We start from the raw sequence: 24034 nt of genomic DNA, 5'->3' as shown, positions 1-24034 counted from the left end.
TTTCTTAGTGTTTGACAGAAATGGAAGAAATTGTGCTTCCTTTTTTCGGAATTTCAAAATTACCTTCTATGCTTCTTGATTGGAGATTTTCTTTAGCTTATAATGAAATTTTGTTGTGGTAAGTGCAAGACGTTAATTGATTGAAACTTTGTAATTCATATTGTACAGTTTTTATATTAACATTTGTAGTTCGGTAATCAATTTTTTAAGGCTCATAATTCAATTATAGTATTCATCATTCACGTATAAAAAATAAACAAATAAATAAACATGAGTTTTGCACAAATATTTCTTAAATACGCAAGGCTGTAGATAATGGGTTTTCATTATTTTTACTTGGGATTCTATATTTATACTTTCATTTCTCTCTTTTACTTTGGGATATTTTTGTTCACCACTATTAAACGATGATGATACTCACTGTCCTATTTATCACTATTAGATGAGTTTAAATTTTGAGAATTGTATAGTAAATAGACATAAATCTTAAAATTTAAACTCATTCAACAGTAATAAATAAGATGTCATTTCCTTTCTATGTTATTGCTCCTTTCCGTTTTTGTGGAGATTGTAGTACTATATATTATATCCTTTTATACCATTATACATTGTATATATATATATATCCTATGGACGGATGCATAGTATTGTTTTTCTTTCCTCTTATTGTGTTTGTTACCATTCAAGTTCAGATTCCATTGTTAGAGGAATAAAATACATCAACATTGTTTACATATGTACATTGTCATGTATCATGTGTATTGTTTTTATTTTAATTTTTGATAGATAGTTGGGAAGTCTAATATGTATCATATGTCGGATTCTTGCATATTATACATGTTGATAGTGAATTCCATGTCGAGGTAATGAGAGACCTTATATATGCTTATAAGTTGTTGATGCACAAAACCGATTTGACTTTGAAACAATGCAAAGTGTCGAGATGTGACCCTCTCTAGGTTGCTTCTATTACCTAGTGATGATAGTATGTAAAGAATATGTAAAGAAATAAGAGACAAATGAAACAAACACAAGATATACATGGTTCACCTTAAGTTGGGCTACGTCCACCATGATGGAGGAACTTTCATTAATAATGTAGAGTTACATGATACAAGGGTTTAGACATAGTCATCATTTAGTGGGTACTAATAATAGATTAACTAAGTAGAATAAGATCATATACTAATAATAGATTAACTAAGTAGAATAAGATAATTAGGGATCAATTGGGGGGAGAATAATCTTCTTTCATAGTTGAGGAGAGTCCCTTTTTTTCATCTACGGTCGATCTGGGACTAGAAGATTTATTCTAGTGTTGACATGTGTCGCGTTGTGATTGGTCTCCTGGTTGGAGAGAAATTCATGTGCTTTGGCATGGGTGCTTTAGCATGACCTCTTTAGTAGGTCTTCGAATTTATAACGTTGACAAGTGCTCGGTAATTTCGAGATTGGTGAAGTATGGTGCGTGCAAACATAAGTAATTGGGCTACTCCCAATATTCTCAATTACTTTTATGGTGGAACCTCAACTTTCTTCATGGTGTTATAGCAAATTATTCCATGTGTAAAGCCCAACAGTAACACATGCTCTGCGTCACCTCATTTGTGTTGTTCACGTGTAAGGCTTGAAAATTTGCTACAGGTGAGGGAACATGTTGATAGTGAATCTCACATCGAGGAATAGAGGAACCTTGCATATACTTATATGTAATTGGGTTACTCTCTATATAGTCAATTAGTTTGACGGTGAAACCCCAATTTTCTTAATATATTCACTTTAACCGTTTTAAATTAAAAATTTAGCTAGTCCAGTATGATTATATAGGGATCTATATATATGATGATCAAGACTTGAAATATTAAGCATCAAAGTGGAACCAGTTAACTATTTGATTGTGATAATGTGATATCGTTTGTCAAACAAGAAAAATTATTTGATTGTGGTAATGTGATCATCATACTTGAAAGTTTGGTGAAGTGGTTACAAGGGTGACCCATAAATATATCACTACTTTTTGTTTAATTATTTTTATTGGATGATTTCAAAATAATAAAAATAAAAAAGGGGAGAACAAATTGCAAGAAAATTTCCAAAAAAAAAGAAAAGGAGAAGTTCATGAATGTAGTAACATTTGTTTATTGTACTTATAAAAGTGGTATTGATTTTATAAAAATAAAGAATATATATATATAAGGGTTATGCTATTCACACATATTTTTTTTATTTTTTACATGCTCCTCTCAAGTTCCGGGCCTTAGATCGAGTGAGTTGAAAATGACAAATGACAGAAATTAATAGTAGTGTGTGAGATAAAAACAAATGTATAAATAACACCGTATTTGTACAATTATGTTTAACTGCAGTAGGTATATGTGGTGTGGATGTGAAAAGTCAAAAAAGTATGCTTAATTATTTGAGTAAGAGGAGATGGCATCTTCACCTAAAGCATATGAGTGCTATGATCTATCCAACCTAAAGCTTTTTACATATGACATAATTTTAGATCTAAGGTCTATTTCAAGGTTGGAGAATGTTGAAAAAGATGATATGGATCACAAACTGCATTTGAATTACAGATACCAAGTTTCTGCATTTATTCATTTTGTCTTTCCATCATAAAAAAAAAAATGAGGTTTCATTTTCAAAGGGTTTTAAGATAGAATCATGCTTTGATGTCGAAAGCAGAGCAGAAAATGCTGTTGAAACTTAATCATAAATGGACAAATATCAAATCATTGTTTTTAAGGAAAACTAATTAAAATGGTTTGAAAACTTTGAGTTTTAACGGTAAGGACAAAATAAAGGGTAAAATGAATAGTACCAAGATTGACTTTTTAATGTAAAAATTTGGTTTTTCGTTAAAATGAACAGTACCATGAGCTTTTCGTTAAAACTCTCTTGTTTTTAATTTTACTCAATGAGACACGCGTGCATTTGTTATTTGTTTTTCAGCAATACTTGCTATTCTTTTTTCAGTAGGGAAACATGATTTTGTAACATATACTACTATATTAGTTTTGGATTTTTCTAGACTAGTAGAACGTATCACTGCATTCTGGTTCAAACACTTCCCTATCTTTTTAGGCTAGTGTTGAGTAAAAATATTGTTTGTAATCAAATCCCACCAATAATGTAGAATAAACAATTTATTAATATTACAACACGTTGATTGATGGATCCATCCTAAAGGATGATCAAGTAGTTCATGCATATTATATGACGCAACACCAGCATGGTAAATGGGATACAAACATAAGTCCAAGAATCAGTAAGCTGGAATCCATCAGGTTATAAAGAAAACAGAGAGGTTTATTTTTTTTATTAGTTCATGAATGTTGATTACAATAGCAGTCATAAGGCTTAAATAGACTTAAGTCGACTCTTGGGAAAGTCAAGGGAGTCTCAGGATATGTTAAAAAGGTAAATCGAACATAAAACAAAAAGTTCGATTTTTATTACAAACTTTCAAAGGCGGTTTTGAAAGTTTAAACGACCTCAGATGACTTTAATCCATCATACATCTGGGCAAAGTCGTGTGTTGAATTGGAACTCCGTACTCATTTCAGAAAGGTATTATATTTTGTGTCCAAAACGGAGCTCGAACGTCAAATCTATAAATTTCCGCCACGTTCTTTTGTCTTCCTTCGGTTCATTTCGTCTTTAATCCACTAAATCATCCGTTCTACATCACTAAAACACGTGAACTGATAATATTGTGTGACGATATTCCTATATTAACAACTTTTCCAAACACTAGATAAGGAATATATATCGAGTTTATGAACTATAAAAGAAGTATATTCGTTGGTGGTAGGTTATTTTTCCCACAAAACAATATTAAAGTTTAGAAAATAAGAGTTCAAACATGGAATCATAGGTCTTTACCAAGATTTACATAAAAAATATAGAGAAAGTATTTTCAAGATTCCAATACACCACCCTTATAATTACTTCCCATTAAACTAATAATTAGGTTTCAGTTCATTATTTTCTTTCCAACATTAATTTGTACACGAGTTTCATATGTCTTGGGTGGAACCCAACCCTAATCGTATGGAATAAACTTTTTGATGAATTTAATAATTGGAATACCTTTAACTGTACGTTATTCGGCTCCTCTAAATTGTTTTCTTAATATCTTCAAAACATTGAACTACTCTCTATTTTTAACATTAATGATGTAGGACTAGGTCCCATTTGATATTGTTATTATTAATTTTTTTTATCAAAACGGTTTCGTTTTAAAGTTAAGCAACAAAAAAATGTTTAATCAGTTTAAAATATCTAACTTTAATGACCTCCAGACGTTAGTTTTTAAAAACATCATGTAAGTTGTTTTTATAAGCTGTTTTATTAAAAAACGGAGTTGAAGTTTTGATGAATATTTTCAACTCTTGTAATACCTTCATTAATTTAAAAAATGACATTATTTATCATTCTAGCAACATTTTCAATTCTTGTATCACCACTTACAACTACAAAATCTAACCACTCATGCCATCTTTAAAATTTATCACGCTTTTACATTGTTTTTTTTTTATTTTATTTTATTTTTATTTTTATTTTTTTATACTCACAATACTTTAAAAAATGCAGTTTATTAAAAGCTCAATTGCTTTGTTTTACAGCGAATTATTCTTAAAGCACAACATAAGCAGTTTTAAAAAACAAGCACAACAATCCCAAACTGACCCTAAGTCAATTTTACTCATTGAATACTGGGATTTCAAACTAAGTCCCAAAATTAGTCATTCATAATAACTGGTTTTTGAACTTGCCATATAAATGAGTTAAATTTGATACTTCCCACTTATACGGATAGATAAATGTCGTTAGGCTGTAGTTTCTATTTTTTCCAAACTTAGGAGGCCGTAGTTCAAATAGTCAATTTCTTTCGAACTTACTACTTTTGTAATCTGAGTATGTGAATTAAGTTAATTGGTTAGGAGAATGTGCCTGTCTCCTTACACAAGAGCTTAAATTCTCTCCTGTCATGTCAAAATAATTAAAAACATTGAATTATCAAGAAAAAAATCGAGTATACTTTCTAACCATATTATAACGCTTGAATTAATAACACTACGTAATCGTGTAATTGCGAGACAAAAAACAACATTAAGCTAACTCCACCAAATTGTACTGGATCACCAGCCCAAAAAGTCTACAAATGGGTTGAGATGGAGCCCATTGAAGACCCCGCATATTTCGTCGGTTTTTGGAAAACTGGCCCACTTCTCAATTGATTACGCCAACCTTTTTTTGGTTTTTTTTTTTTTTTGGGTGTTGGGGTTTAAATGTTAATTTCGTGCGTCAAGTCTCCTGACGCCACCTGTGCTTCCGTGAACCCTGTTGCATGTAATAACCGTGCTACCGCGGGTGACTCGAACACCAGGGTAGAATTAGGGTTTTAAGAGCTGCGAGAGGGTTTTGCCAGGGTTTTAGAAAAACTTCGGAGCGTCGCTGTGCGAGACAACAATTCAGGAACGATGGGATTTTGGGGTCAGTCTTCTTTCGGGTTTTTAATTATTTAATTTATTTATGTTTAGTGCTGTAATTTTTCGCAATATTTCTTGAAATCGGAAGAAAATAGAGCGAAAATTCTGTGATTTCTTGGAAAACCGAAATGTTTGATGATCTGGGTAACTTTTTAAAATCTCTGTTTCGCCGCTGAGAAATCGCAGGTGGAAAATTGAAAGTTGGAATCCAGTTTTAGGAACTTAGGATGGAATTGGGATTGTTTGATTTCTAAGTTTTAGTAGTTGAAAAAATAAGTATTTATTTATTTATTTATGGTTGAATTTGAAATTCTAGGAATTGAAGTAAAACCAGGAAAATCGTACGAGCATCAATCGGATCAATTCGAAGGAAGGCTTCACATTTCTCAGGTAATTTTATTTAACTTCAGTTGCTCAAATTCATTGTGTAGTTTATTTCTTAAATATTTTTTATTGTTTAGAGCCCTCTCAATAATTTTTGGAAACCGTCGCGATTTGGGTGTGGTATGATGTTGAATTTTCTTGTTAACTTTGTGTTGATAAGTTAGGCGACTTTAGGCCTCGGTGAATCGAAGGGGAGGAGTATAGTTCAGTGTTCCATTGGAGATAAAAGTCCAATCTTTCTATGTTCTTTGTTACCAAATAAGAATGAATCTGTCCCCTTGGATCTTGATTTTGAGCCAATTGATGGTTTGGTGACCTTCTCGGTGATTGGAAAACGAAGTATCCACCTATCTGGTTACCTTGTGGAGGAAGGCGAGGATGAAAGAGATGACTATGGATCGTAAGTGCTAATTCATTTTACTTTTTGTGAGTTTGTTTTGGTAAGATTTTTATCATTTTTAACGGTAATTTTTATTTCTCTGCAACATTTTAAGGGATTCTTCCGGGGAGGATATTGCGGACACTGAGTCAGAGTCTTCAGAGTATGATACCGATGATGATAATGTTGGATTTATTGACGATGAAGATTTTGACATGTACCCGCCTTCACCTGTTCCAAATAGTGGAGGTAAATTGGCCTATTGGATACCTATTGCTCACGTTTTTTATTTATTTATTTATGATGATTTGGCATAGATCTTTCATGAATTTCGTGACTGGTTTTGCGTATTAGATCTGATATTAGAGGAAGCATAAATATAGTTAATTTCCATGCCAAAAGTTTGATTAACTTCAAGATGTTAAGTTTCAGCTAGATTTTAGTCTTCCTTAGTATTTTGGCGTACTCCAAAGTCCAAACCATAAATATGCTATTATTCGGCACTATGTTATACTTAATTATGGTCTTTTTGTATACATTGGGTTGTATTCTGCTGGTGAATGCCGCTTTGATTTATTGATGATTGTCACCATTTCAGCTGTGATTTGTTCATTATATGCTGTAATATAGTGCCTGACTCAATATTTTCTTTGGCTTAAATCTTAGTTGTAATTGAGGAGATAGAGGATGATGAGAAACCTACTAATGGAAACAGTCAGTCCAAACGACAAGTGAAAAAGAATCAATCGAATGACTCTGAAAAGAACACAAATTCTCAGCAACAAATTGTTGTCAAGGAAAATGCTGGTGACCCTGTTTTGGAGAGTGAAGATGAAGATGGTTTTCCAATATCCACTAAACAGAAAACCAACATTGAGAAGCATGAAGCAGCAACTGAACAGAAGGATAGCAAGATTACTGAGAAAACCAAGAAGAAGAAAGTGAAAGATAGTGAAGCTGCTGGGTCCAAAAGGAAAGTCGAAGATGTTCAGCAAGACAGTCAGCCAGAAGGGTGAGTAATTGGCCCATTTCACTGGTTAGATGTTTTCAGTTTTTAGGTGTGGTTTTTTTATTTGAAGCCTTTAGTCGATAATCAACAATCGTTTAACAACTTTGTTTATATTGTCTTGTTCAGTGGTGCACGCTAAATATTCAGTTTTCTAATTTATTGAAGTGTTATATGAAATGATGTCAGGGAAAAGAATAATAAGAAGAAGAAGAAATTGAAAGAGCAAGCTAAGGAGGGTAATGCTGATGACAATGAAAAGCAACCTGAGATTTTGAAGAGCCAAGAGCATGAGCAAAAGCTATCTAATAAGAAGTGAGTGATATCTGCTGCATCATCTTTCCGTTATTTTACAGAGTACATTTATTGGCTTTATGAAAATTTTCTGTTCAAAACCCAAGCTTTTATTTATTTATTTATTGATAAATTATAATTATATCTTATATGGCCAACTTAATATATATTTTACTAAGAATTCATTTCAGATTAGTAATTTGGAGCCAAGACGTTGAATAGTTGACACGATAACACCCTCACTAATGGCTTGGATTTGCTATTCACTCTTATTTCTCATGTTTGTGCACAAATTTGCTTTGTTGTTTTTGCATTGAGTAAAATAGCATGTTCATGCACAGGAGCTCTGACATCGAAAAGAATTCTATTCCTGGTGAAAATCTCACGGACGGGAAAAAGAAGAAGAAAAAGAACAAGAAAGCCCAGGAGACTGAAACAAAAACTGACATGGATGAAACTGTTGACAACATGGAAGATCAGAACAAAACTGGTTTGGAGCAAACCAGTGGCAAGCGATCTAAAGCGAAGACCTATCCAAATGGATTGGTTATCGAGGAGCTAGCTATGGGAAAACCTGATGGCAAGAAAGCTTCTTCGGGAAAAAAGGTTAAGGTTTAGCCTTTCGGCATGTTTACATTTACCTTTTAAAGGATTCACATTGCTAATATTTGTTGTTTTGCAGGTCAGTGTTCGCTACATTGGCAAGCTAAAGAATGGCAACATATTTGACTCCAACGTGGGAGGGCCACCTTTCAAATTCCGCCTAGGTACCATTAATGTCATTTAACAGCAATCAAGAAACAACTTAACTTCACCATGAGTGTGACCTCATTTTCCTTTGGTTGTGCAGGTCTAGGACAAGTTATACCAGGATGGGATGTCGGGGTTAACGGTAATTTTCTGAGCTGTTCAAATATTTCTTAAATCGGATCTTCAACTTTTACTAAGCAGTTGTTGCATCTTTTAATGCATATCTACCTTCCTCCAGGTATGCGTGTCGGGGATAAAAGAAGACTCACTATTCCACCAGAAATGGGGTATGTCACGATAGTAAGTTTGCCCATGATAGTAACTCTTTCTCCATTTCTGCAAAGCTTATTAATGTGTTTCCTTTGGATGCAGTTATGGACATAAACGTGCCGGTAAAATACCACCAAACTCATGGCTTGTGTTTGATGTTGAGCTGCTCGGTGTTAATTGATTCAGCTGCGGAGATGCTCCGTCTGCTTCCAATTTTGAAGTTCTTGTTCTGCTCGGAAAACCAGTTTTGAAAAATGCAAATGTACTCTGTTTCTGTCTCACCCCTAACGACATATACTCGTTTTATGTCGATGTTGAAATTGTTTATATGAGCATGTGTTGCGGCTGAGAACGTTTCTAGATTGTCTACCTACTTTTTCGGTATCCATTTTGGTGTTAATCATGTACTATTTTGGTATCCAATTTGGTTATTTTCCCCTTCATTTGACATAAGAACCGAGTTTTGATTAAAACTTGAAATTAATTCGTTTGGTCACATGGAATATTGTGTCAATGATCTTTTAACATTAACTCAATTGGAGTGTTGATCCTTGAACTAAAAATTCGTGATCATTCATCTTTTAACTCATCAAAACATGTAGCTATGTTATTTTCATCAACTTCGTCATAACTTCCGTCAAAACGAGTCATAGTGGAATAACTATTGCTACAATTGGTTTAAAGTTGATGAATCATTGCTTCAATTGGGTTAAAATTGAGGTACCAGTATTACAATTCTCATTTGGTTTTTCACATTTGCCTCATGATTCAACTTCGTGACTCATTTTGCCAAAAATCTTGACGGGGTTGATGAAAAGGAATATAGCTGCACATTTTAATAAGTTAAGGGATCAATGGTTACAAACTTTTAGTCGAGGGATCATTCTCCAGTTTAGTTTAAGTTGAGAACCATTGTTACGATTTCCTCAAAAATCTAATTGTGCATCCCAAACTTTTTATATTTAGAAGGAGAAAAAAAAACCCTTTTAGAGAGTGCACAATTTGATTCAGATTTTTAAAGTGCTAATAATAGTTATTAGATTAAAAAAAACTCATGAAATTTTGAAGGGATTGAACAAGAGATATGCAAACTAAGATTACGAAAAGGATTAAACTCTAATCTTAACAAGATATCGAGATTTTGTCTTAATCCACAAGCTTAAGTAATATTAGAGACATAACATGAACAAGCCCTCTGTGCATTACATCACCAGAAAAACAAGCTGAAACAGAAACAACTCTACAACTCTCTCATCAAATGGTTCCTGATCTCCTCACCAAGACCTTATTAGTAACTAGAACACATGTTTACTTATGCCGAATTACACGCTTCGTAATATCGAAAACTAAGAGGGCTTGTTTAACGGTTTTAAGATTCCAGCTCTCGGATCAGTATGGTTCCACTGGGACTCTGAATTTTGCACCCGCATAGACTGCTGCGGATCCAAGCTCCTCCTCTATCCTAAGAAGCTGCAGAACACAAAAGGAAGGCGCAAACACGCGGTTAGAGAGAACTTAGATGCAACTAAATAAGCAGACGTGCGTATTAAGTTTTACCTGGTTGTATTTAGCAAGCCGCTCTGATCTGCACGGAGCTCCGGTCTTAATCTGTCCCTGTTTGAGCAAACAAGGATGCATAGATCACATCAGTTTATGCAACAGCTTTAATCCGAAACTTGGACAATACACTTTCAGCATAATTCGAAGTCCCGAATTATAAAGTAACGAGGTGGAAAAGTTATCAATATGCATCAACAAGCAATGAAAGTAATAGCATCAAGGTAAGACCCCAACACTTACCGTTGACAGCCCAACAGAAAGGTCGGCAATGAAAGTATCCTCAGTTTCACCACTGGAAAATTAAATAAACAAACAAAATTAGCAAAAGATGATGCGTGGTGTGTGCGTGAAATGGGAAACGAAAACAGTGAAGATGGGATACCTTCGGTGACTTGCCATGACACCCCAGCCAGCACGCTTTGACATTTTCACAGCTTCAATACTTTCAGTAACTGAACCAATTTGATTCACCTACACAAACATAAAAATACAGAGTGCCATTACTACTCACTAATTATCCACAGGAATCAGTAAACTGTAACAATTCGGACAGTATACAGAGCGGCAGCATTAGCGCCACTCGAAAGGGGCAGGGAGTACTACCTTCAAAAGAAGGGCATTGCAGCTCTTCTCATTGATTGCTTTCTCCACTCGCTGCAGCGGCATAATGAATAAAGAAACGTCAAGACATATTTTCTAACATTCATCACATAATTTGATACATAACAGTAATAATAGTAACATCTGCTTGCCTTTGGATTTGTGACGAGAAGATCATCGCCGACAATTTGGACTTGCTCACCAATTTCAGCAGTCATCTTTGCATAGTGTTCCCAATCATCCTGGTCAAACGGATCTTCAATTGACACAATTGGATACTCAGTAACAAATGACTTGTAAACATTCTTCAGACTGTCTCCAGATATCTTTTGTGATCCATCATTTTTCTGCAGCAGATAAAACTACGCGGTTCAGCCATCTAGCCATAAACCCATTAACTTCGTATACATATCCATATGTAGCCAGACGTATTCTAATTTAATTACCTCTTCCTTGAAGTTCAAGTCATAGGTCTTATCCTTGTCATCGTAGAATTCCGAGGCAGCAACATCCATCCCAATGACAACCTTTCCAGTATATCCAGCTTTAGCTATGGCTGTCTTTAGCAGTTCAAGACCCTCTTTGTTTTCCTATTAACGAAACATCAAAAGAATACAAGCATTGGAACAATAAAAAACGCTGCTTCCAAACCAAACATAACACAAAGCCACTTAAATTAATCTCGTCTTGTGAATATTTTATGTGCATACAGACCTGAATATTGGGGGCAAAGCCACCTTCGTCCCCAACATTTGTGGCATCTTGTCCATACTTCTTCTTAATTACAGCCTGCAGGCAAAACCAAGTGGAAACTTTAAAAAGCCTGAACAGGCGGTCATCTATTATCCAAAGGCCGCAAAAGATAATGGCAATACCTTCAGGTGATGATATACTTCAACACCCATCTTCATAGCTTCCTTGAAAGAAGATGCTCCGACAGGGAGGATCATAAATTCCTGTCATAGAAGAAACGGTAAGAATAACAATTGCAAGAGGTCCTAATTTCTCGACAAAAATACTAACAGATAAATATTAACCTGCATTGCTAGTTTATTGCCTGCATGAGAACCTCCGTTAATGACATTAAATGCAGGTACGGGCAGCACCAAGGTCTTGTTTCCAGCAAGATTGGCTATATGCTGCAAAGTGTAAAGCAAACGCAATCTTAAGAGAAAACCTCATAAGCGCCTTTAGCGAAATAAAATGGCGGGGCACTACTCTCCCGAGAAGCAAACCTTGTAAAGAGGGATCTTGTTCACAAGGGCACCGGCTTTGCAAACAGCTAGAGACACCGCCAGTATAGCATTTGCTCCGAGCTTCTGTTTGCACCAACCCCATTCGTTGACAGTTCCATCGAGTTGCTGTACCATATAATTGTCGATTTTGGTCTGCTCTGTTGGGTCCTTTCCAATCAAAGCTGGTCCAATGATCGAATTCACATTCTCCACAGCCTAACCAACACAGAGATCAATATTGCCAACCAACTTTTTCTCCATTTTAAAACCGAAATCAAAGCGATACAGAGGTAACATTTTTAAGAAATCGCATAATCAAAATCCGTTAGCGAATAACAACCATCATACCTTGAGGACACCTTTTCCAAGATAATCCGATCCGCCATCTCTCAGTTCAAGGGCTTCATAGATACCTTTAAAATAACCAAACAATCGAACATCATCGAAAAGAACTATAATGCAAACCACGCTAATCGCAATGCATGAAAATAGGTTCAAATTCAACGTACTTCACAGCTTAATCGCAATGCATGAAAATAAGTTCAAATGCAAACCACGCCACCATTAAATCCTCTCCCGTGGAACACCACGCTTCCTCTTCCTCAGAGCACTTCCAGTGTGCTCTTTTGCTCTGTGGACAGGTTCCATTTGCAATCCAATCCTCTCCCAAACTAGCTCCAGCCCATTCGGGCAATTGGATTAAGAGGGAGCTTGTGGGAGAGGGCAGGCAGGAGTCCACGGCCCGAGTGGCGAATGATGCAAGGCTGACATCAGCATGATGCCAGCCACGTTATAAATTTTTTATGCACCAGGACCATGGGCAACACACGCGCGTGGAGGCGTGTCTTGGGCATATTTTCAGACAATAGAGCCCGCGTGTCAACCCCACTCAGTTACGGTGAGTTTGGACCGTTTGATTTTCAGATCAACGATCCAGTTTTATCGGCTTTAAAAAAAATTTTGAAAAAGAAAAAAAATTAGAAATGTTTGGGTGGGCCACGTGTCTGATTCATTAAAAATCCATTTTTTATTTTTATAAATACACACCATTTTCTCTAACCTTACACCACATGTGAATATTTTCAACGATTCTAAATAGGTAAGAACATATTGCGCAACGCAATTGATTAAAAATATTATCAAAATCTATTTACAAAAATTGTATTTTCGGATAATAACATATGGTATGACGAGATCAGTTAAAAATCTTATTCGAAATTTAAATTTAAATTTAAATTATTTTTTACTATTTTATAAAATAAAAAATACTAATATTTTATAACATATTACCATGCCTATTCAATTTAGAAGTAAAGATGCAAAAACAATTTCGGTTCATTAAAGGTAATTACTATTCATTAAAAGGGATTCAATTGTAAATTGCCATGAGGAGCCCTTACACACTGGAATTGCTCTCGAGAGGAAAGCGCTCGGCCTCGGGCGCTTTTTATTTTTTATTTCTTTTAAATATTTATTTGTACTTTCAGGATAAATAAAATCTACAGACGTACATAAAAACATAAATTCAGCAACAATCCGAAAATAAATAGAGACAAATACATATGTTCGTATGTATGCTTGATCGAAATCATAGAGATTAAAACAAACAACTATGTTTTTTTACCTGTGGAAGCCCCACTTGGAACAGCAGCTCTTGCGTAGGTTCCATCCGACAGCGTGACATCAACCTAAAAAAACACAAACATGTTCGGTCACTCAGAAATCCAACATTTCTGATTGGAGTTTCTTTATTTTCCCGGAGTTTCTCGCATTTTCTCAGAAACCAAACAGACAGTAAGGCCGGGAAAACCGTACAAAAACAAAAACGGAGATAGTAAAATGAAATGAAAATTTGAAAATATGGGACGGCTGGGATTGAACGGAACTTACTTCGACGGTGGGATTCCCACGGCTGTCGAAGATTTGACGGGCTTTAACAAGCTTGATCGTTGCCATTTTTCTCTCAGTCCGCTTTTTCACTCTCTGTATTTACCGAAGGCTTATGTGGGAAACTGACAGAGGAGTTGTGGAAAATATATATACAGGCGGGACCAAGCGGGCGAGAAGCACGGGCAACGAAATCTCTGCCGTTGAGCTTCTAGAAAGTGCGATGATGTCAACGGTCGTGATTGCTTTTCTTGCCGATCACGGGGTGTCCGCTTGGCCTCCGTGGGCCCGGAGTGGCACATTGAAGTGGAATATGCGGTTCCTCGCTGCCCCTTGCCCAAGGAATTGAATTGGGCATTGGTTCTGTTGAAAAGGAAGGGTAAGTTTGGTATTTCGAGGTTCTTATTGTCGGGGGCGCACCCAGATTTGTTAAACAGTGGCCAGTTTTTCTAGTGCTTGTTTTATGGTTGCAGAAAAGTCGTGCAGGTAAAAGTAAAACTACTGTTTTAAAAATTCTTTTTTACCATTTAGGTCTTATTTAGGTGTTAGACGGTTGGTTATCATCTCGATTAATGCTTAGATGTTTAAAAATTAAGAAAGGAAGCTTAGACCTGCTGAGGTGTCCGCCTAGCTCGCGACTCACTTAGACAGAAAATAAATAACTTTCATTTTGTATTTTATTTTTTACAATAAATTATTAGGAACTTGTTGTATACTTAAATGAACACATATTATATGTTTGTTCTTTATGTTTTCATTATGTTCTAATACTTCATAATATATATCATTCTAGTTTGTAGTTTATGATGAAATTATATATATTTTAAGTATAAACAGACAATTATATATACGAAATATAATAAATTTACTTAAATCCGCCTAGTCTGCCTAGACGCCTGCCTAACCGCCTAGGCACTAGACTCCAGTATATTGCCCGACTAGCGTCTAGAGTATTTTAGAACTTTGGATAAAACTGAAATTCACAGGCCCAAGCCCACCAATTATGAGCCCAAATTGTTTGATGGGCCCAAAGCTTAAGCCCTATAAGGCAGGTCCTAAAACCTCCTTCTCTGCGTCGACCAACCTATTGGAAGAAGTAGGGTTTTATCGAGGTTTTAGAGGCCACAGAGGAAAGGTAAATTTTCGTACTCAGCCTCCCAAATTTCAATCTTAAAGTAAACTGATTTGAGCTCTATACTATCATACTCTTCCGATTTAGCTGTATTATTATCTGGGTTCTGAGTTTTGAGTTCTTCTTTTTCCCGTTTTCTGTTTGGTTGCCGAGAAAATTTGGGTAAGAAAAAGATATCCCATTTTTTGTTTTTGTTTTAGTTTTTTTAATTTTCCTGAAATCCCAACGGTATGTTTCTAGGGTTTGAATATGTTGTTCGTAGATTGTAGCGCGATATTTTGGATATTTAGAATTTGACAAGAGTTTAGCTGTAAATAATGGAAGTATATTGGTATTTGGAATGCTTCTGTGTTTATTCAGATTAAGATATATGATGTTTTGAGGAAATTTTATTTGTTTTTTGGAATCCGTTGATCGGTTTTTTGTACATTTTGCTCATTAGTATGTGGGATTTGTATTTCCTTTTAATAGGTTTACGAAATGGGTGTGTCCAATAAAGAGTCCCGGTTGTTTAATGAGGATTCGATGGAAGAGGATGATTTCGAAGAGGTTGGGTCCGGGTCAGAATCGGAGGAAGACTCTGAAGAGGAGGGGGATGTGAAGCTGGATGAGCCGTCGAAGAAGGCTGTATACAACAGAGACGGTATCATGGATAAACTTGGAGATATAAGCTGGCCGGAGAATGCAGGATGGGTGCACAAACTTGCTGTTGACATTGATCAAGAACAAAAGGTGGACGTGAATGATGACCTGACTCGTGAGCTTGCCTTCTACACACAGGCTTTAGAGGGAACGAGGAAGGCATTTGAGAAGCTTCAGTCAATGGGGCTTCCGTTTCTGAGGCCTGAGGACTACTATGCAGAGATGGTGAAGTCAGATTCCCATATGGAGAGAGTGAAGAGCCGGCTTTTGGTAGAGAAGAAGAAGATCGAGGAAGCGGATGAGAGAAGGAAAGCTAGGGAGTCCAAGAAACTATCCAAGGAGATTCAGGCTCAGAAGTTGAAAGAGAGAGCTAAGCAGAAAAAGGAGGACATAGAATCTGTGAAGAAGTGGAGGAAGCAGAGGCAGCAAAGTGGGTTTGCCGGGGGTGACAAAGGCAGCGAGTTGGATTTGGCCTTCGAGGATGGGAAACCATTCGAGAGGTCAAGTAAGAAGAGGCCATTTGTGGCTCCAGGAGATCGGTCCGGAGGGAAAGCAAGACAAGGTGGGAAGCCGGCTGGGAAGAAACCGAAGAAGAGAGAAATCAAGGATTCCAAGTTTGGATATGGAGGAAGGAAAGGTTCCAAGAAGCAGAATGTGGCTGAAACGACTAATGATTTGAGGGGATTCAACAAAGATAGTCTCACATCAGGAAATCGGAAAAGGAAGAGGTGATAGCATCTTATGATTTTGTTTTTCGTTCTACTCTTTTGTTCGGGTAAGGGCTTGCATCATGAAACCAAAACTCTTACGAATTTGTAGGCATTTTTCATATGAAAAATTATGGTTTGCTGACAAGTTTTATAGTTATCGGATAGTTGTGTTCATCCAATTTGTAGTATTCATGCTACTTTCTATTCTACAAGACTAGCCAGGTTTATATCAGCAGGTTGTCATTTAAATATATATATATATATATATGTATAGTTTTTTAATTAAAATTGTCATTGAGATTGTCATAACTCATCACTCATTGAAATTGTTTACCGTTCATCATTTAGTTAAAAACCTCCGTTAAATTGAAGAAATCATCAATTCAGTAGATGGGTTGATTTGACAAAAATACTCTTAATTTAACATATATTTCTCACAAAAGAACCTAAATTATTGACGATCACTTCTAGTGATTTTAAATCTTTAGGACTAAAGTAAAAAAATATGTCAATGTCGGGATTATTTTGGATAAAAAGCCTATACATTTTACATGCTAAAATGTCTAAAAGAGGTTAGGGTTCCTTGAAGTCACTTTTCGATGAGATAGAGTAAATGAGAAAACTAAGGAAGTTCCATGTGAGGCTGTTGGAAGGTACGTGTGGACTTGGCCGAAGACCTACAAAACTGCAAGTTGGGAAGTTTCATCTCAATTTACAATTGAATTTTTTTTAATGATTTTCTCAGTTAGCTTTCACACCACACCTCACCATCTTGTCTTCCAACATGTTCTCCTACAAAAAGCTTCTCACAGCCACTTCTTTCAATCCCCACACCAGTACTTGTAAATACCCTCATTTCCTTCTTCTAACACCACCATAAACCCATCTTCTCCTCGCTCGTGCTCGAAAGTTATCCAGTCCAATCCAATCTTACGAGTTGTTTGTTCAACCATGTTGGATTCTACATTGGACTTGCTCACTCAGGCCGCTTCCAACTCTCTTTACGTTTTCTGCTTCTGCAACTTGATCATAGTCATGATCCTCATGGGATCGAAACCCGGTTCTTACTTTGATCAAGAAAGTGAAATTCCCGTCTCGGTTGTCACCAGCAGCTACAAAAACAGAAACACAAATGATCATAAGCAAGTTGAAGATGGTAAATGTGAGCAGGAGGAAGGTTCCATGATCAAATCACCAATTGTTTTCGGCCAAGTGGCGAATCCTGAGGTAGAACTTGCCGCTGCCGGAGATGACAACGGCAGCAGTGATGATCACAATGAAAGCAAGGAGTGTGACAGTGAAGATGAGCTGAGGAGAAGAGCGGAGGAGTTCATTGAAAAAGTTAACAGAGGATGGAGGGCAGAGTTGTTGATAACCTCCCATTTAATCTAGCAGGCTTTATCAAGCTTGAAATTTTGTACATTTGTAAAAATGAGTTTATCTACTGAGGAAACTACAAAATATTTCGCTTCTTTTTTCATTCGACTCTCTAGTCTTAAGAATGTCGATTTTAAGAATGAGCAATGGCCCTTTTCCAACCCTAATTTTATTCATTCGGAATGACACTTTCTTAGAATTGGTAGTCCTTACAGAAATGCCTATGATTCTCAAGTCACATGGATAAATGGCATATTCTTTCGTAAGCTGCATGATATAAGGAATCAAGATCCTCTTCGAATCTTGTAGTCTGAAACTGACGGTTCGAGAAATTCAGACCACTCATTTTAAATCTTAGGGTCTCCATTAACCTTTCTCTGTGGGTCATCTCACACAAACCAAACATTCGGATCTCTGTCCCTCTCTTGAACGGTCCAGATTTTTTGGTTTGTAGGCTCAGACTGAAAGATTCAGAGTCTGGACCAAATCTGAATTGTATAAGATGTTCAACTTTTCTTATCTTCGCTTTTGTATTTGGGGCCATCATACAACTTTTTATCACTTCCCAACTCAACAATAAACATTCTTACAAAGCGTTTATTAAGCTCTCTCTCAAAATCAATTGATAATAAGCGGAAAAGTTCAAGGTGGAGTACTTACGCTAGATTTCCATCTTTCGACGTGAGACAACTTCAACATTTTAAGATTTCAAATAATGTTGCCAGTTATAAGAAAGCTGTCTATTTGATAGCCAAGTCAATGCTATTGCCTGTCTTTGTATCTGTTGGTCTCCACATCAATTTCCAAGCAAGTTTGTAATCAAAAGTGATTTAATTTAGACTATTCTTATTAGTCTCTTTCACATAATTACCTAATGTTGTAGTTTGTCAACATCTAGCTAATTTAGTCAATTTTAGGTTGGGTAGGACGGCAATTAAAAATCGATATAACACAACAACAACAAAGCATTATTCTATTAGTTGAGGTCTGCTTTATAAATTATAAAACGTCACTGCACACAATTTTATGTCAAGACTTCTGTTAACTCCAAATACTCTATGCTTTTTCTTCTTCTTAAAATCTCTTTTCATTGGCTCTAATTAAACATTGATATAAATGTCTTATAATTTAATCAAGATCATGTACATGGGTGCAAAGGGCAAAAGCAATTCGGGTTTTCCTTTTTCTTTTACAAAAGTAAATATTCCAAATTATGGGAATAGTTAGAAAGCGGGAATGCAAACTGGGGTTCAAAGGGCAACATAATGTCGTGTGCAACTACCTTAACACATATATGCCAACTCACTCTTAGTTAGGTAATACTTTAACGTTGAAAGAGATTCAAAATTCAAATTTTCCGTCTTCCGTGGATATAAGAAAAGAAAACAAGAAAGTTGAAGACAATTAAGTGCCATAAAACCAGGAATAGTGATGTGGATGTGATGAGGCCTTTTCATTAAATTAATTAATGGAAAAATAGGCCCCATAATGATAATATGCTACATAAAGCTTCCCACCCCAACTCTTTCTTCCATCCAAACCCCTCTCTCTCTCTCTCTCTCTCTCTCTCTCATCCTTCACAATGCTTGATTCTACACTACAATTAATCACTCAGGCAGCTTCCAACTCTGTGTTCATCTTCTGCTTCTGCAACTTGATCATAGTCATCATCCTCGTGGGATCGAGACCCGTCTCCAACAACGATGAACGGAGCATAATTCGCGTCACAACGGCCCCCAGCAAGAGTGCGGATGATGAACAAGGCACGAGGGCGAAACACGCGTGGAAGGAGAAGAATGCCTTGATGCAGGTCAGTGAATTAGTGTCAAATGAACAGAATGCAGCAGCTGATGATGGTGAATTCAGCAGCACCGATGGAGATAGCGACGATGATGAAACTGACACTGACGATGAGCTGAGGACAAGAGCAGAAGAGTTTATAGAAAAGGTTAATAAGGCATGGAAAGCAGAAGTGCTGACAACTTCATGTGTATTCTAGGCAGCAATTTTGTGTTGCAGTAATGGAACTCAAGTTACTCAACTGTAGCAATGTAAAGAAAAATCATTCACAAGAATGCACAATAAGAAAGAAGCACTTATGTTCATAAGCGCTTTTGAACGTTTAAAGCACTTCAGGTTCGTGAGCAAAGAGTCACAACATCCATTCATATTCCAACTTTCAGATAATAAGAACTTGAAGGGACAAATGACCAGTCATGTTTTTCATACATCTAAAAATGCTATATCATACAACACTAGAAAGTAGAAATACATGGATACAACAGCCACGTCCGTGGCGAGCCTGATCACGATCAAGAGACCAACCTAAAACCTAATACAAAAGACTACCGACTCGGGGTTAAAACCAACACGAGGTACGTTAAGCCTAGTTTGTCCTTCAGAAAATAGTCAGACAGGTTTGATAGAGCCTAGATGTCACTCAGTCTGAACAAAACAATTAAGATACAACCATCACATGAAAGGAGCAAGCATGATCAATAAGAAACTTCACAGTTTGCTTGACCAGAGCCTTTAGAATCCTCTTCCGACAACAATGATTTACTCTCAGAAGCAGAGTTCTTGAAGCTGTGCATGGGATTCGGAGAATTTGATTGGTCTCCGTGGAAGGAAGGAGCTGTCAGAATGGGCTTTACTCCGCCATAGACCTTCATTTCTTCACCAGAAACAGCATTGACAATGATAGGGACAATTGACGATGATACAGGCTCGACTCTCTGCTTCTTTGGCTTCTGTTCCAGCTGGTGACCTTGCAGAAAACTGCCCACCACAACCTGATGCAGTCAAAACAGTTTGGAGGATAACATGAATTACAGAACTTGTTTTTAGAGAGTAAACTACATTACCACAACTAATTTCTGACATAATAGCAAAGTACTAGATTACTTGATCATAAAAATAACTTTTTAAACGCGTGTATAATTGTATAATGATGTTACCTGCACGGGGCCAGCAGCGATCAGCATACCAGCAAGTCCACCCCCAACCACTCTACCGTCTGGACCTGCCAAAGCAACACTCATGCCACCGGATCTGCTCTTTGTTCCTGCATTCTCAGTTGGTATATAAGATCCTGACAAGGAAAGTATCTCAAAGCGGCCCTGTAAAATCAACAAAAAGAACTTCAGATGTTCTCCTGAGTAACAATGTCATAAATTCAATATGATGCAGGAACAATTTACTATTTTTTTTTTGTTGCCCTGCAGAATCTATATAGCAAAATACATGTGCATCTGTATGCATATATAAAGAAAATATTAACTTAAGGTTATGTTCTTAAATATAGAGCGATTAGAAACAAAACACAACACGATATTACACGAGAGTCACGAGACCTAGTATGTAAATAGCTTGCAGCTAGGAACTTACAATGATACAGTAATAACTAATAACAGACAATTTCAAAGACGGGCACACCACCATACCTCATATGTTAAAGTACCCCCGGAAGAACTGGCCTGCCTAAGCGTAACATTTGAAATGGTACCATTTGCAGAAAGTATGCAAATAGCTCGAGCTCCTTGTTGAGAGAATGACATGATCTTCATTGTAACATCCTGCAAGAACCAGAACTACTATCAGTAATATAGTAAAGTGCAACCTTAATCAAAGCAATAATACTGGAATAAGAAAACTCCTCTTTAACAAATCTCTAGATAAGGAACCTGAATCAACTTTCCAGTATGTAATTTTTGTTTGACGTTGTTTTTTGCTCGTAATTTAAACGTCTACAAGAATAATGACTGGTTTCAAAAATTATAAGATGAAAAACTTTCATTATCGATTAGAACAGTTGACACGACAGTTTTGTACTGACGCAAAAGTTTGTTTCACATATAACTTTCTGATGCATACCTCGCCTGAATGGACAGTTAGGATGTGAGGTGTAAAGTTCGCACCGACCGAGTATGCAATTTTGTCACCTACACAAAAAGATTAAAAACCGTCAGTGAAATCCCAAATCAAACCATTTTAAAATTGGAATTTGCATAATAAACACCCAGAATGTATCCTAACTGCAATTCAAAATGCTAGGTTTAATGATCTAATCACCACCAAAATGTAGAGCAATCAAAGAGACGAAACACTAACAAACAAGTGAAGTCTCATCTAAAGAACATAATACTCGTAAACCTGAAAACGGCAATGCAAGGAGATAATTAGGTGAACTAAAACATAGGGATCAAGATGAACAAAGCCCGGAAATTGTTGCCTAGTTCACAAGCGGAAAGAAAAGAATCACCACAAAACAAAATGATTAACTAATCATACAAATTTTAAAACCCCATTAATTTTATAACAAAGGTCATAGTTTACCCCTAAGGGCCACTCGAAAAACTGCTCGTAATCCTCAGGAGACGGGAGCTCTTTAACATAAGATGAGGTTCCAAGGGTGGAATGGTCATATTGAGGAGAGTGGTTAAGGTCAAAACTGACCCAAAACCAGGTGTTTAAACCCAAACTCTCTGCTTATGCCTTCTTCATTTTTATTCTCTTTTCTTTCTCATCTTGTGCAATTAGTCCAGAGTCAGCAGGTGATTAAGAGATAATCACCTAATTAGGCAAGTCTAATCCAGGCACGTCAGCCTAATTAGTGGACTCTACCTATTACCTATTGAACAAGCTGGCACTTCAATCATTCTCTCAATCTGTTTTCCTCACAGACAAGGCAAAGAGAGTACAATATAAATTTGTAGGCAGCAGAAAAACTCCGCATAACTGATAACATCAGCAAATCCAATAAATCACCATTTACTTCCAGATCTGACAAGGGAATCTGATCACAAAGGGTCCACTTGCAAACCAAATCCAAACATTCCCTTCAGATCTCACACAGCAGTAAACATGACACAATCTGTTGACGGGGATTTTTGGATCGGCATCATTAGGCTCAATAACATAACGCTGATCCAAAAATCCCCGTCAACAGCGTCAGAGCTACAACAAACCATGATCATTTCATCCCAAATGTAACAGTAAAAATGGTAACCAACATTAACTGAAAGTCAAAATTTTCAAAGCTTTTATTTAAAAGGGTCACGTTTCATTACCTGAGTTCTCAAACACGTCATGCTTGTGAGACTTCTTGATCGAGTCAACGGGCTTGCCTCTGCCCCTCTTCCAGGCGGAGAACTCTCCAGGGAGCAGAATCGACGACGAAATCGGCATCGGGGACAATGCCGACGACCGGACAGGCTTGTCGTCGGGTCCGTACTTCCTAGGCCTGCCCCTCTTCTTCTTCCCATCCGTACCAGTCCCAGTCAATCTCATCGGCGACGCCATCGGAGCTACCACGGTTGTGGGGCCCCCAGATGGGCTAGGGTTTTCGGTTCTGGGGGCAATTCTGTAATTCTCTGGAGCTTGTTCACCGCTCACTGCTACACCAGAAACCAACTTGTTGTCTTTCTCCTCCATTTGCATATCCAAATTTGCAGACACAAAAACCACCCAAAAACCCTAAAAATCTTGAAACCCTACAAACTTTTCAAACCCTAGAATCTACCCATTAAAGCCTGCAACTTTAGGAAGCAAAAAAAAAATACCCAGATAATAATTTAACTGCAAAGCAAGAACTTGAGCAGATTTCCGTAAAAGTAGGCTAGAAAGTTCCAAACTTTCAAAAAATTTGGAACCCAGAAACGACAAGTCGTCTCTAAATGCAGAAAGGTGAAGAACTCAGTGCTGCAACTCCTCCAGTTCTGATGTTTGCCTCCACCATTGCAGAGAAAGCACAGAGCTTCAATGGCAGAGACTGGAATTTCAGTAAAAAAATTTGTAAACCACTTCAAAGAAATTACAAGGAAACTAGACACGCTGATTTCAGAAACACTTCTGAGAAACGTGAATTTAGGGTTTTTACAGGAAAAGGAGGAGAAATAAATAAAGTATAAAAATTTGGTAAATTATAAATAAAAATGTAATTGTAATAATTAAATACTGATGAATTTAATTAAAAATTAATATTCTAATTGCAAATGCAAAGTATAAATTTTAGTTAAGAAAATGGTTCACGTCCGTCTTGGAAATTCAATAAAACTGAATTTAATAAATGGACAATGATACTAAACTTGAATATTAAAAAAAACAATCAAGTTTTGTTTGAGAAAAGAAAAGGGCTTTTCTATTTTTTATTACCATTTTATTAATTTAGATAAAGTTGTATAAATAAATAAATATTATATCAAAGCTGTAAAGCTAACGTTAGGGAGCTACACCAATTTTCCAACTACTGACAACTCCTTTGTCTTTTCAGAAAATTAAAGTTTGACTCGAAGATTTTAATTTGCTAAAC

The 24034-nt window shown here is 36.5% G+C and overlaps 4 protein-coding genes across 5 annotated transcripts; 2 read left to right on the top strand and 2 right to left on the bottom strand.

The window, feature by feature from the left end:
• The first annotated feature begins 5444 nt into the window (after positions 1 to 5444).
• LOC137720724 (peptidyl-prolyl cis-trans isomerase FKBP53) lies at positions 5445 to 9022 on the top strand. Its single transcript, XM_068459833.1, has 11 exons — positions 5445 to 5502; positions 5815 to 5888; positions 6047 to 6282; positions 6377 to 6510; positions 6928 to 7273; positions 7457 to 7582; positions 7903 to 8167; positions 8244 to 8328; positions 8412 to 8453; positions 8550 to 8598; positions 8684 to 9022. Exons 1-11 carry the CDS (start codon positions 5490 to 5492, stop codon positions 8760 to 8762), a joined length of 1449 nt encoding a protein of 482 aa, XP_068315934.1. The 5' UTR covers positions 5445 to 5489; the 3' UTR covers positions 8763 to 9022.
• Positions 9023 to 9678: 656 nt separating this feature from the next.
• Positions 9679 to 14016, bottom strand: LOC137720141 (enolase). The gene is made up of 14 exons (XM_068459151.1): positions 13867 to 14016; positions 13601 to 13664; positions 12325 to 12389; positions 11977 to 12192; positions 11779 to 11880; positions 11617 to 11697; positions 11456 to 11530; positions 11188 to 11331; positions 10894 to 11088; positions 10745 to 10795; positions 10524 to 10612; positions 10382 to 10433; positions 10139 to 10195; positions 9679 to 10051 (listed from the first exon to the last, which is right to left on the bottom strand). The coding sequence occupies exons 1-14, from the start codon at positions 13930 to 13932 to the stop codon at positions 9971 to 9973; spliced, it is 1338 nt and encodes a 445-aa protein (XP_068315252.1). The 5' UTR covers positions 13933 to 14016; the 3' UTR covers positions 9679 to 9970.
• Positions 14017 to 14924: 908 nt separating this feature from the next.
• On the top strand, positions 14925 to 16572 carry LOC137720976 (probable rRNA-processing protein EBP2 homolog). Of its 2 annotated transcripts, none has more exons than XM_068460103.1 (2): positions 14925 to 14998; positions 15467 to 16572. In XM_068460103.1, exon 2 carries the CDS (start codon positions 15476 to 15478, stop codon positions 16367 to 16369), a length of 894 nt encoding a protein of 297 aa, XP_068316204.1. In that variant the 5' UTR covers positions 14925 to 14998; positions 15467 to 15475; the 3' UTR covers positions 16370 to 16572. The 2 variants fall into 2 exon arrangements, with proteins under 2 accessions (XP_068316204.1, XP_068316205.1); XM_068460104.1 differs by lacking the exon at positions 14925 to 14998 and adding an exon at positions 15005 to 15157.
• A 3297-nt stretch (positions 16573 to 19869) lies between these two features.
• On the bottom strand, positions 19870 to 23948 carry LOC137721214 (AT-hook motif nuclear-localized protein 6). Its single transcript, XM_068460315.1, has 5 exons — positions 22794 to 23948; positions 21598 to 21665; positions 21168 to 21299; positions 20682 to 20843; positions 19870 to 20516 (listed from the first exon to the last, which is right to left on the bottom strand). The coding sequence occupies exons 1-5, from the start codon at positions 23161 to 23163 to the stop codon at positions 20220 to 20222; spliced, it is 1029 nt and encodes a 342-aa protein (XP_068316416.1). The 5' UTR covers positions 23164 to 23948; the 3' UTR covers positions 19870 to 20219.
• Positions 23949 to 24034: the final 86 nt, after the last annotated feature.

This window comes from Pyrus communis, chromosome 16 (genome assembly GCF_963583255.1).
Source record: "Pyrus communis chromosome 16, drPyrComm1.1, whole genome shotgun sequence".
NCBI classification, from domain to species: domain Eukaryota; kingdom Viridiplantae; phylum Streptophyta; class Magnoliopsida; order Rosales; family Rosaceae; genus Pyrus; species Pyrus communis.
The sequence above is the reverse complement of the archived record's forward strand: the minus strand, read 5'-3'. Positions and strand labels throughout refer to the sequence as shown.

Bases quoted from the DNA above. Each gene is read 5' to 3' on its own strand.
- LOC137720724 (XM_068459833.1), top strand. The intron at 6,511-6,927 runs GTAAATTGGCCT...CTTAAATCTTAG, and splicing joins ACCTGTTCCAAATAGTGGAG to TTGTAATTGAGGAGATAGAG. The intron at 8,599-8,683 runs GTATGTCACGAT...CTTTGGATGCAG, and splicing joins ACTATTCCACCAGAAATGGG to TTATGGACATAAACGTGCCG.
- LOC137720141 (XM_068459151.1), bottom strand. From the start codon at position 13,932: ATGGCAACGATCAAGCTTGTTAAAGCCCGTCAAATCTTCGACAGCCGT. The intron at 12,390-13,600 runs GTAAAAAAACAT...GTTATTTTAAAG, and splicing joins TCCAAGTGGGGCTTCCACAG to GTATCTATGAAGCCCTTGAA. The intron at 10,434-10,523 runs GTATCCCATCTT...TTAATTTTCCAG, and splicing joins GTCATGGCAAGTCACCGAAG to TGGTGAAACTGAGGATACTT.
- LOC137720976 (XM_068460103.1), top strand. From the start codon at position 15,476: ATGGGTGTGTCCAATAAAGAGTCCCGGTTGTTTAATGAGGATTCGATG.
- LOC137721214 (XM_068460315.1), bottom strand. From the start codon at position 23,163: ATGCAAATGGAGGAGAAAGACAACAAGTTGGTTTCTGGTGTAGCAGTG. The intron at 21,666-22,793 runs GTAATGAAACGT...CTTTTTGTGTAG, and splicing joins TGACGTGTTTGAGAACTCAG to GTGACAAAATTGCATACTCG. The intron at 21,300-21,597 runs GTATGCATCAGA...TGGTTCTTGCAG, and splicing joins TAACTGTCCATTCAGGCGAG to GATGTTACAATGAAGATCAT.